The sequence below is a fragment of the Heloderma suspectum genome, chromosome 1 (genome assembly GCF_057233095.1).
Source record: "Heloderma suspectum isolate Gila_16-S chromosome 1, 16-S_ref, whole genome shotgun sequence".
NCBI lineage: Eukaryota > Metazoa > Chordata > Lepidosauria > Squamata > Helodermatidae > Heloderma > Heloderma suspectum.
This window is the reverse complement of record NC_139458.1, coordinates 216,203,113-216,215,856: the sequence shown is the minus strand read 5'-3', so window position 1 is coordinate 216,215,856 and position 12,744 is coordinate 216,203,113. Positions and strand designations below refer to the sequence as shown.

The 12,744-nt window shown below is 46.4% G+C and overlaps 1 protein-coding gene across 2 annotated transcripts in view; it reads left to right on the top strand.

Annotated features, from left to right (window-relative positions):
* Window positions 1–12,744, top strand: part of ACADL (acyl-CoA dehydrogenase long chain) — a 42,390-nt gene that overhangs the window by 11,081 nt on the left and 18,565 nt on the right. For both annotated transcript variants that reach the window (XR_014785673.1, XM_084819264.1), the window contains exons 3-5: window positions 1,523–1,660; window positions 7,740–7,904; window positions 11,153–11,219. Coding sequence is in view for 1 of the 2 variants with exons in the window: in XM_084819264.1 (XP_084675390.1) it covers window positions 1,523–1,660; window positions 7,740–7,904; window positions 11,153–11,219 (370 nt within the window). In the remaining variant the exon portion in view is untranslated. The remainder of the gene's footprint in view (window positions 1–1,522; window positions 1,661–7,739; window positions 7,905–11,152; window positions 11,220–12,744) is intronic.

Sequence of the window (12,744 nt, the reverse complement as noted above, 5' to 3'; positions counted from 1 at the left end):
CGACTCCATGGCCGTTAGCTTGCGGGGTCCCTCAGGGTTCTGTTCTGTCCCCCATGCTATTTAATATCTACATGAAACTGCTGGGAGAGGTTGTCTGGAGTTTTGGAGTTAGGTGCCACCAATATGCTGATAACACCCAGCTCTACTACTACTTTCCACCAGATTCCAAGGAAGCTGTTTCTGTCCTTAACCAGTGTTTGGCATCAGTAATGGACTGGATGGGGGGGAACAAATTGAAACGTAATCCAGACAAGACAGAGGTGCTCCTGGTCAGTCAAAAGGCAGATCAGGGAATAGGGATTCAGCCTGTGTTGGATGGGGTTACACTCCCCCTGAAGACTCAGGTTTGCAGTTTGGGGTGCTCCTGGATTCAGCCCTAAGCCTGGATGCTCAGGTTTCAGTGGTGGCCAGGAGTGCTTTTGCACAGTTAAAACTAGTGCGCCAACTGCGCCCATTCCTGGAGATGTCTGATCTGGCCACAGTGACACATGCCTTAGTTACATCCCATTTGGGTTACTGCAACGCACTCTACATGGGGCTGCCTATGAAGAGTGTTCAGAAATTGCAGTTGGTTCAAAGAGCTGCTGCCAGACTGTTGACTGGAGCTGGTTACAGGGAGCATACAAACCCTTGTTATAACAGCTTCACCAGCTTCCAGTCTGTTTCTGGGAATAATTCATAGTGCTGGCTATGACCTATAAAACCCTATACGGCTCCAGTCCAGGTTTTCTGAAAGACTGTATCCTCCCTTATGAAACTGCCCGTGTCCTGAGATCTTCTGGGGAGGCCCTTCTCTCGGTCCCACCACTGTCACTGGCACGTTTGGTGGGAACCCGGGAGAAGGCCTTCTCGGTGGCTGCCCCACAGCTGTGGAGCACCCTTCCCAGGGAGGCTAGGATGGCTCCCTCCTTGATGTGTTTCCCAAGGCAGACTAAAACATTCTTGTTCCAGCAGGCCTTTGGGACATATTCGGAACCTGGGGGTAAGCTGCTAAAATGCTGTTTTAAAATGCTGTTTTAAAATGCTGTTTTAAAATGCTGTTTTAAAATGCTGTTTTAAAATGCTGTTTTAATGTTATAATATAATTTTAATTATATTGTTTAATTTATATTTTAACTTTTGTATATTTTCATATGTCTTAATTTTTGTAAGCTGCCTTGTATCCCAGTACTGCGAAAAAGGCGGGGTATAAATAAATATAATAATACGGTGTGCCCCTGCTGTGCCCCGAATATTCAAAATAGTGGCTACCGCAGTGAGAAGCCCCTCAAGGAAATTCACTCACAGTGGCTTCTTATTATGTATGAACTGGGCCTGTGTGTACACATGTGTACACTTTCTTCCCGCCCGCTCACATAAATAAAATTATATATCCTTGTACACTGTTTTGCTGCTAAAGGTCTTTGTTTTCAAGCAATTAAGCTTACATTTTACTGAGCAAATTATCAGTTTTCCACCCACTGTACTACAAACAGTGTAAAAGGAATTCCACTGACTTCATACAATCTCATTTTGCTTGCAGGTGGGAGAAAGCTGGACAAGTAAGCAGAGAGCTCTGGGAAAAAGCTGGAGAACAGGGATTGCTGGGTGTCAATATATCGGAAGAACATGGTGGCATTGGAGGGGATCTCTTCTCTGCAGCAATTGTTTGGGAAGAACAGTAAGTACCACAGGCACTGTGAAATAACTCTTCTGTTGTCAAGTGCTTTCTGCTCTCGATATCTGATTGCAGATTCTTTGGGAAATACTTGTGTCGGCTTCCCCCGTCATGTTCCCTGATATCAATACTTTAGAGAACTGTTTAAGTTGCTAGTTCTTGTAAAGAGTTCCTTGACTGTGATGACCATTCAGTTTAGTGTTCATAGTGACAGAATTCGTTGTCAACAAATGCATAGTTTGAGTATGGTAAAGACCCTGTAAAGGATAGCTCAATCTACTTAATGTGATATTATTGCAGCTCTGCCCTTTCTACAACCTCAAGGGTTGAAGCAAGTAACTATGAATTCTTCACTTTTAAAAAAATAAATAAATCTTATACAGAAATCCTAAGAAGATAAGAAAAGTCTTGGAGAGATCAATCCTATGGGGAATGATTGTTGCCTCTGACCCTGGGGGCGACCACCTATTCACTGCAGGGCAGGAGGAGTGGTGCCCGGGCTCCTGCCACCCTGCTTTCATGGCGAGACAGTCAATTTCGGCAAAAGATTTCGGCACGGGACCTCGGAGCACAGGGTGGGGAGGCCAGAGGACACGTAGGAAGTGTTGTACCAGCAGTTCCAACCTCCCTGCACTCCCAAGGAATGCCCCTTTTCTCCTGCTCCGCGCAGCTCTTCTGAGTGCAGAGCACGGGGCCGATCCGCGCTGCCTACGAGGTGGTGGGGGAGGGGGTGCAGGTCAGTTCCCGGGAACCGACCAATCCTATGGCCGTCTAGCTGCTGACTAGCGGCCATAGGATTGCACCCTAAGGCATCTATAGCTTCAATTATGGTTAAATAGCTTGAATGGATATTGTGGTAGGCCACGATACAGTATGTCTACATGGAGAGGATGGAGTGTGTCAGCTCTGTATGTAGAGGGGTGGTGGCCAGTGAGTGTTAAATGGTACAGGAAGGTGATAAGTGATTATGGCTTACTCCCCTTTCACTTCTTCCTGCTCACTCAACAGTGCCTCATCCTCTGAGCATATCCACAGACTCAGGCCTGTGTGTGAAGTAACTTCTGCTCCAGACACTCCAGGCCTGCATCAAATCATAGGGTTGGAAGGGATCTCAGAGATCATCTAGTCCAACCCCCTGCTCAGTTCAGGCTCTGCACTGCAGGGTGCAGCTATAGCATCACTGACTGATGGCCATTCAGCCTCTACTTAACTACCTCCACCAAAGGTGAATCCACCACCCCCAGAGGCAATCTGTTCCACTGCTGAAGAGCTCTCACTGTTAGGAAATGTCTCTTAAAGTTTAGCTGAAATCTGCTTCCCTATACTGTCCACCTGGTGGTTCTAGTCCTGTCCTCTGTAGCAATGGAGAACAAGTCTGCTCCATCTTTTGCATGACAGCGTTTCTGATATTTGAAGACTGCTATCTTGCCTCCCCTTAATCTTCTCTTCTCCAGGCTAAAAATGCCCAGCTCTTTCCACTGTTCCTCACAGTTTCCAAACTCCTTTACCATCCTGGCTGCTCTTCTCTGGATGCTTTCCAACTTGTCAATGTCCTCCTTAAAATAGGGTGCCCCAAACTGGACAGAGTACTCCAAATGTGGCCTGACTAATGCAGAATAGAGTGGAACAATCACCTATTAAGATGTTTAAAAAGGGTTTAAATCAACGTGTGAGAAGGAGTGCTGCAGCCCTGTCTCTCTCCCTCTTTGTGTTTTGTCACCCTCAATTTGTGGAGGGTGATAGGCTGAAGAGGAGAGCCTCCTGTATCCATGGGGGCTCTCCACGCGAGCCAGAACATGGATTTTGCTCACCTGGAGAGCTTCCACAGATACAGGGGGCTCTCCTCTTCAGACGTTCATCCTCCACGAGTCAAAATATGACAAGGAAGAAGGGTGGGGCTCCTTCTCATCACATGTTGATTTTAGCGCTTTTTTTGAACACCTGAATAGGGCTTATTACTCCCTGTGATCTGGACACTATGGTTCTTTTAATTCAGCCCAAGATTGCATTAGCTTCTTAACTGTTGCATCACACCGCTGGCTCATATTCGGGTTGTGATCTACTAAGGCACAAGGTCCTTTTCCCATGTACTACTGCCAAGCCAGATCTCTCCAATCCTATGCTTGTGTATTTGATTTTTTTGTACTTAAATTCAGGACCTTACATTTATCTCCGTTGAGTCTTATTATATTCTCCCAGTGTTCCAGCCTAGATGTTTTTGAATCTTGATCCCGTCTTCTGTGGTGCTGGCTATCCCTCCTAGCTTTGTGTTACCTGCAAATTTGCTATGCAACCCCTCTACACCCTCACCCAAGTCATTTATAAAAATGTTGAACAGCACAGGACCTAGGACGGAGCCCTGCAGCACGACTCTTGAGACTTCCCTGTCGGAGAACGTTGAGGTATTAATTAGTACTCACTGAGTACGGTTGCTTAACTAGTTGAGGGTCTACCTAACTGTAGTGTTGTCCAACTCACACTTTACCATCTTGACAAGGATATTTATTTATTTATTAAATTTATTAATCGCCCATCTGGCTGGTCACCCAGCCACTCTGGGTGATGTACAATATTAGAAACAGTTTAAAACCATAAAATTCTACATTAAAAACATCATATTTTTAAAAATACCCTAATCTACCCCAAATGCCTGCCTGAACAACCACGTTTTTAATGTGTGGCGGAAGCTCATTAAAGAGGGGGCATGGCGGAGTTCCCTAGGGAGGGAGTTCCACAGAGTGGGGACCACCACAGAGAAGGCCCTCTCCCTCGTCCCCACCAGTCTAGCTGTCCTGGCTGATGGGACAGAGAGAAGGCCATCCGAGGCTGATCTTGTTAAGTGGCCTGTCTGAGGTTGCTGGAGGTGCTCCTTGAGATAGGCTGAGCTGGAACCATATAGGGTTTTAAAGGTCAAAACCAGCACCTTGAATTTGGCCCGGAAAACAACTGGTAACCAGTGCAACTCCTTCAGCACTGGAGTGATGTGATCTCACTGGTGGCTGCCTTTAATCAGGTGAGCCGCCGCGTTCTGTACCAGCTGCAGCTTCCGAACCATCTTCAAGGGTAACCCCACGTAGAGCGCATTACAGTAGTCTAAACGAGAGGAGACCAGGGCATGTACTACCGATGGGAGCAGATGGTTGGGATGGTAGGGGCGCAGCCGGTGTATCAGATGGAGTTGGTACAGCGCTGTCCGGCTCACAGCTGACACCTGAGCCTCCATGGACAGCTGGGAGTCCAAAATGACCCCCAGGCTGCGGACCTGGTCTTTCAAGGGTAGCCGTACCCATTCAACACCAGGTCATCATCCCCCAACCTCCTCTTGTCTCCCACCAAAAGTACCTCGGTCTTGTCAAATGCTTTGCTGAAATCAAGATATACTATGTCCACAGCATTCCCATGATCTGTCAAACTAGGAACTCTGTCAAAGTTACTGAGGCAGACTAGCTTGCTCAATATAGCCAGAAGAGAAGCGCAGTGTCAAGTATTGACTGGGTGGTAAGAGAAGGGGTTTGAGCTAGCTGGCCTACACCCTTCTTCCCCTTGTTTCCAGCACCTAGTTCTTGGGGCCAAAACAGATGCAAGATATGATCAGCTCTCCAAATGACTGTTTCTTCAGTGAAGCTGCATGGAGCTGGTAATTTGGCTTTTTGGGAGGGAGAGTTACCACTTTTCCTCTGTTCCATTTCCTCAATACACTTTCTCCAAAGACACTTCCTTCTCCTAAATAGTAGCTGCTTGGCGACGGTGGCCAGGGGCTCCGGGGGGGAGGCAATTTAGTTTGGAGAAAGTTGTATTTGTTGACAATGGGCTGCACCAAGTTGTCCACAGACATCCAAAAGAAAGCTGTCTGGCAAGTGGGGATGGGGAGACCGAAGGGAAGCTACGCCATTATTAGGGACCCTGGAATATCACAATTTTGGCTAAAAACAGATTTAGATGGAGAACCTTGCCAATGGGACGTCTCCTTAGACTTTCTGATTAAATTCAGAAATGTAGCATCCACCTCGAGACTTTTTGGTAGCTGCTTCCCAGTACACTAGGCTTCCTATGAGACCAATTCCACCCTTTCAGGCTCAGAACCGACAATGGATGCATAGATTGTGGTCCTCTTACCAGGCACTGTAAGGCTGGCAGGCTGTAGTATGCGAAGAATCCAGTTCTGCTCTCAATGGGGTGCTTTCCCAGGGGACAAAGCATTCTCCCTGGGTATACTGGTCAAATGGATCTAACTGGGGCAAATGGAATTGGAGAGTAGGGGAGTCTGGTCCTGGAAGTATGGAAGAGACATTAGAGCAGATATTTGTGCTAGGATAGTCATGAGGAATGATATTAATAATCATTGAGACCTGAGTTTATTATTCTCAGGGCTGAGGCACGCCTATGGGAAGAATGTCAAAGCAGAAAGAATTAACATTGGCTGCCCAGACTCCAAAGCACATTGTAGGGTAAACAACTTGGGACCAGGATACCCGAGAGAGCACCTTCTCTCTTATATCAACCTGCCCCGTCACTGAGATCATTAGAGGGCGTGCTCCTGGTGGTTCTGCATGGATCTATGGTGCGATTGGAGTCCACCCAGAGAATAGCCTTCAGTGTGGTGGCCCCCTTTCTCTGGAGCTCCCTGCCTCTGGACATCAGGCAGGCACTAACACTGTGTTGTTTCTGGCACTTCCTGAAAACATCTTGTCCAGTTTTTATTGGAATTCTGTTTTTTAAAAAATAATAATTTTTAACATGGAGTTTTATTCTTTCGCCTTACCTTTGTATCTTTTATTGTTCACCACTCCAGAATCTGTCTATATAAATGCTGAAAATAAATAAATAGGGTTTTCAGTAAAGGGTACATAGAACTCAGTGGCTGGACCTGGGATGGGTTAAAACAAAAGAAACAATAGTTTGATTCTGGTCACTGAATAGAAGGTGCAGGTAGGTTCCTTGCCTCTTTATTAATTTTTTGTCTAGCTTGCTATACGAAGTAGAATAGCCCAATATTCAAAACAAAAGGGTGTTGTTAAGTACTCAGGTAGTGCTTGATCTGACTGGAAAGCGGGGATGCTTGAGGATTTTTTCATGCCAGGGCTTTTGATAGGCCAGTTTAAATGTACACTCATAGTGGTATCGCACTCAGGCATTTTCGTGTTTTCCCCAGACATAGGGAACAACCGTCTTTAATTAGGGAGGGAGCACATATAATCCTTTGCTTCTGTAGCAGTTACAGAGCCTTAACACTGTTCCTGGTGGCTCCCAGGCTGTGCCTTCCAGAACTACATGGATTATTGAGCCAGGGTGCTAGGGTAATGTTAATTATGCCCATAGTGTATATGACATGCCAGAGAGCCAGTGCATCTGCAGCTCTTCTATAACATCAAATGGCATGGGGAGAAAGCGTTAACCATCCCTTTCCCCCAGTGCCGTTTCTCCCATCCAATTAGCAGCTCCTTGCAGCTGCGTTGAAGTAAAGAATAGCTGTCAGAAGATCCAGTCATGAGTCTCCTCTGTCATGTGTCCTGGCTATTACTTACTGCAGTGGTAGACTTGGGTCTGGGCTATACCACTTCAGACTGCATGAATGCTCCTCCATATCCTCTCCTCACAGAGATAGGCTAGTATCCTTGTCCTTGACATGCTAGTTTTCTGTGTGGAGGAAGTTCTTTTTGCATAGAGGAGCATTTGATCAAGATCTCCACCATGCAGTCTGAACTGGTACAGCCTAGACACACATCTACCACCTTGGGGATAGTTAGGCCCCATGACACCTCATGCTTCTGCCAAAGCATCCTGCCTTCTGTGAGGTGATGGGCTGGGACATTGCCTTATTTTTTTTTTTAAACTGTCAACAGTTGGAGCTATTCTATGATTTTAATTTCTCTTTAAGCAATATTTTTGAATAAGTAACTCCAGCTGATTGCTTCATTACTCCCCTCAAATATCTGAAACTTTGGATACCTAAGACTATGAAATTATCAGAGTAATTAGAAATACAGATTTCTATCTGTGTTCCAAGAACATATGTAAAATTCAACCTAAAAACACTGAAGTGCTCTTTAAACATTTCTCTTTCTCTTTTTCTCTTTTTCAGAATGTATGTTAACTGTACAGGCCCAGGATTCAGCCTTCACTCTGATATTGTCATGCCCTATATAGCAAATTATGGTTCAAAGGAGCAGATTAAAAGGTTTATTCCAGAAATGGCAGCAGGCAAGTGTATTGGTGCAATAGCGATGACAGAGCCTGGAGCTGGAAGGTGAGTCAAAATGTTACTGTATGACCTAAGGACTCCAATCCTATTTATAACGACTTGGAATTCAAATCCCATTAAAGTATTTAAGTGTGTGTATATACTCTTAAGATACCAAATACTTTTGTCTTCCAATAGGATAAAACGAGTGGGCAAGCTATTATTCATAAGCCTTACTTAACTAGCTTAGAGGACTGGCACATTGGTCAAAATATGGAGCTGTAAACCAGGATGGACCTGGTTTGAATCTCGCCTCTGCCATGAGTTTACTAAGTAGCTATTGGCAAAGGCTCCTCTATCATCCTCAGCCCCTCCTATAGGGATATTGTTGACACACCTTACAAAATTGCTCTTCAGTATTACTGAGAGGGTGGATAGGAAAAGCTCTGAACACATTCAAAAGCATTCTATACATCGGGGTGAGCAAGCATTTTGCCCCCAAGGGCTGCATATGGCAAATGGGTGGTGTGTTGGGGGGTGCATGTCAGTGGTAGAAATGGCCAAAGGTGGCAGTGGGCAGCCTCCCCTTCCACTCCCACCCCTGTCTCTCTCTCACAGAGAGAGAGAGAGAAACACAGAGAGACACACACATTGTCTCCCTCTTATCTCAGTGTCTGGAGATCAGAATGTTTAAACCTCCAGTCTTTCATTCCCAGAATTTTCCTCTTGTTTGGGAGGTTTGTTGAGTGCACAGAGCCAGACAAGCACAGAGGAGCACAGGGTAAGCCTGATATGAAGGTGGTAGTGGGGCTCAAACTGGAGAAGCAGGGTGCACTCTCTTCACTGGTCCAGGGCAGGCATGGGGGAGGGGTGGCTCCCAAAGGCAGTCCAGAGCATTTGGAGCTACTCTGGCGAAATATTTTGGAGCAGAATCAAGCTCTCTCCCTTTCTTTGTGTGTGCACTGTTGTTTTAGGTCTGAAACTCAGGATCTGGGTGCTCCATCGCACTTACAACATGCTCTCTCTGCCCCTCCACAAGCTGTTTAAGGGGCTGGGGAGTGCGATTGTGATGGGGAGAACAATATACAGGAGGGGTCCCACATCCCACCTGCCACTTGCAGTCCTGGGGGCCATCTACATGGGAGGCTTTCTCTGATGCTGCTGTGGCATAAAGTTACTAGCGACACATGACACTGTGGACGCTCTGCGGCCACCCTGGAGTTTACCTGTGGGGAAGCTGCATTTTTGCAGAGTACCTTTAGTCTGTTGTTTTTCTTTAATTCGGCTCCCCTGTAGTTCAGCTGCTGTATGCCCATACCTCTGCTTTAAATTTGGTAAGATCGGGGCGTTCCTAGGGGTGTGTCTTTCACCTGTCCCTGCCCTCAGTAACCTAGGTAACTATAGTAACTTGCCTGCCTTTCCAACATATGAAAGCCCTAGAGTGCTCTCTCAAGCTGTCAGAATTGCCCTGCGCTTCCTTTTCACCAGTGGGACTAATTAGGCTCTGTGATGATGCACTTCTCTGAAGGTTACTTTACTTAGCTTCTGTGAGGTTGTGTTAAATTGCTTCCCTGATGTTGTGTGAAGTTGCCTCTGTGATATCTCATAACTTCGCTTCTCTGCGATGCTTGATGTAAGGGCTTAAGGGTGTAAGCCCTTATGCGAATGAGGGCTTTATCGCTGTAGCGATCTAGCATGGTCTTGGGAATGGTTTCTGAGAAGTCTGTCATCGCAAGCAGGGAGAAGTGCCCAAGGGAAGGAGAAAGGGGGTTGGAAACTATAACTCCACAACAGTTTGCTGGAATGGGGTGAAATTCGTGGGGTGGGAGTGGGATGCTCTCAGGGGGAGCCTTCAGATGCTGCACTCAATCAGGGATTTTGGCTTCTTCATGGAAAAGTGTGCACATTGGGGAAAGCGGGGGAGCAATAACTCTGTGACAGTTTGGTGAAATGGGGCAAAATTGGGGGGTGGGCTGTTCTCAGTGGGAGCCTTCAGATGCTGTTCTGGATAGTTAGGTTGCTTCTAGCTATCATAATTGTGAATTAGTTACTCTCCATTCATAATAATGTAGTAGCAAAGGGGAGCCTGGACATGGACTGGGAAACAAGCCTCTCTCATTAGTTGAGCAGCCCCTGCCCAGTTGATCATGCTCAGCTCTACTCCCCAAACCCAGCCCTGAATTATGGTCCTTTCAAGTGCTGTGTGACCCGTGAAAACCAGATTTTAAAGGTATGGTATGTACCTTTTTTCTTGCTTCGTGTGTCCCTGACGGACCAAAGCTGATTCCATGAAAATCCAGGTAACACTCCAATGCGCTTCTCATTCCATTATTGTGAAGATCCCCCCTGCTCTCCTCAGCCTGCTGAACAGCTGAGTGGTGGGATTGCAGGGGGAATTCAGGCATGTAGGCAGCCACAGCAGACAGTGAAGGCCTCTGAGGGCTGCCTGCAACCACTCGCATGTACTATAAATGCCAGGCTTTATTGCCATTACAAGAAATTATAGGGCAATGATTCCAAGTGTCCAATGTAGTAAGCAGAAGAAAAAGGGCGAATATTAACTGGAAGCTATTATGCCCAGCAGTAAATACAGTTAATGGACAAAATAGAAGCAAAGCAATTGTCACCACGTAAAATTGGATGTAAATACTCTGGATGCGAGTTAAGTGTTAACATACCCTTGACTTTCTCCTTAGTTTTTCTTGTGTGTTCAGATACCCTGTCTTTCTTTTTGGATACTCCTTTGTAAATTGCTGCTAGCTAACAGCATAGCTGTACGCATGCTCAGGAGTACGTCCCACTACATTCAGTGGGGCCTATTCCTGGGTAGGCTGGATTCCTATGCAGGCTTTAAGTAACTGCCTGCCATATGATAAGTAGTGTGTTTGTGAAGCGAGGACGTGTTTATTGCAAGGATCCTTGTGGGGCAACCAAACACCCTGGCAGGATCCCTGCCACTGAGGGCTGCTCCAGTCAACGCCAGAGGTGGAGGGCAGGGTTGGCCTTCACTGCAATACTGTGCCCAAATCTAGGGTTTTACTTTTTCTTTCCGTAGGAGTGAGTGGCAGTGGCACACTATTGGAAGGGAGCCTAAATCTGTTCCCCTGCTCTTGGTAACTGCGGCTGGTGGGAATCAAGTTTGTGCCTATATATACCTAGCTCCCACCTGGGTTCTGTTTTTGGATTGTGCCGCAGTCTGTCCATTTGGGGAATGTGCTTGTAAATATAATAGATCCTCCATTATCCAATATCTCTGTTTATGCTGGGATTATTTTAAAATACTGTGCGCTGTTTAAGAGCTTTTTTCCTTTTAGTGATTTGCAGGGTGTGCGAACGTTTGCAAAAAAGGACGGGGATGACTGGATTCTAAATGGCAGTAAGGTATGTACAGGGAGGATTCAGTTTTGTGGAATCAGGACTGAACCGTCCTGCAGCCATTTGAGATCCGGGTTTCTAGGTTGGCAGTGAAGGGCTTGGTATTGTACAGCTTTTCAGTCGAGCAGTGCCAAGCCTTCTCCCTTTGCCTTTTGTAGGATGACTCCTGCTGCCAAAGTAACATGGCTGCTGCTGTTGGCAACTTTAAAACTCAGTCAACTTAGCAGGTGCTTTTCTGTGCTCCTTTTGTTTGGGAAAGATATAAAGTCCATCTAAAGAATTTGGCCTTTTTGTGCTCTAACACAGTTGGTCTGCACAGGGTAACCAATGCTCAAATATTTCACAGTTCAAAAGAGTTGGCAAGAGAATGGCTTCTCTGGTATGAAATTGGCTGGAGGGACCAAGGAGGCAAATGAAAACTTGACTCCATCAATGTCAAAATGTTTGTCCTTTCCTTGTGAGTGTATTGTTTAGGATTCAGTGAAAATATCATGTTAGATGCCATCCCCATGCAACCAGGTGGCTTTATATTGGCTCTTATAGTTATGAATTGCTGGAGAAGAGGGAGGAAAATACTAATTCTTAGCCTACCATACAGGGCTGTTGTGAATAAAAAATGGATAACTCCAAGTACACTGCCGTGGGCTCCTTAGGGGAAGGGTAAAAAAATAAATCTTTCATTGGACAACACAGGGTTGGGTGGAGCTGCAAAAGCTTTTTGAGATGTAACAGCATATGGAGCGTTGCCACTGTGTTCTTAATTATTCCTGTTGTTTTCACTTGTCATTCATAGCATGTCGGACTTGCTGAAATTCATTAGAGCAGGAAGAGGGAACCTCTGACCTGTGGACCTAATCTGACTCACAGAGGTTCCCCCATCACCTTAGAGGCCTCCAGGGGGCAGAGTTTGACCTCCAAACCCTGCTCCCTGGAAGAATCTGGGCTGTCATCTCTGATCTGTGATCAGAGAACAGGAGGGGCCCCCCCGGTGTGCTGCTACCCCTCCCAATTGGGAGGTTGCTTGGGGATGCTAATGGTGGGGGACTCTGCTAATGCTGGGAAGAGGAGCTCCTCCCGACGCTGGCTGACTGTTCACACACTGTTTGCTGCCCCAGTGGGGCCAGCATGTGAAGTTGGAGACTCGGCTGCCGCTGGGAGGAGATGCTGCTACCAACACTGGCCAAGTTCCTTTCTCCATGCTCTCGCTCAGCATGGACAAAGACAAAATGCGTGGGGTGATGATATCAATGGGAGCAGTGATTAGAGCAATCTGCTGAGAACATAAGAGCCATGCCGAATCAGACCAAGGGTCCGCCTAGTCTAGCATTCTGTTCACACAGTGGCCAACCAGCTGTTGACCAGGACCCCCCAAGCAGGACACGAGTGCAACAGCACCCTCCTGCCCAAGTTCTGTTAGCTTATTTGGTATGGCTGACATTCAGCACAATATCCCAGCATGTATTTGCTCTGAAATTTGTCCCATAGACCTCCGTGGGTCTTACTCCCACATATATGTGCTTACTAGATTGCA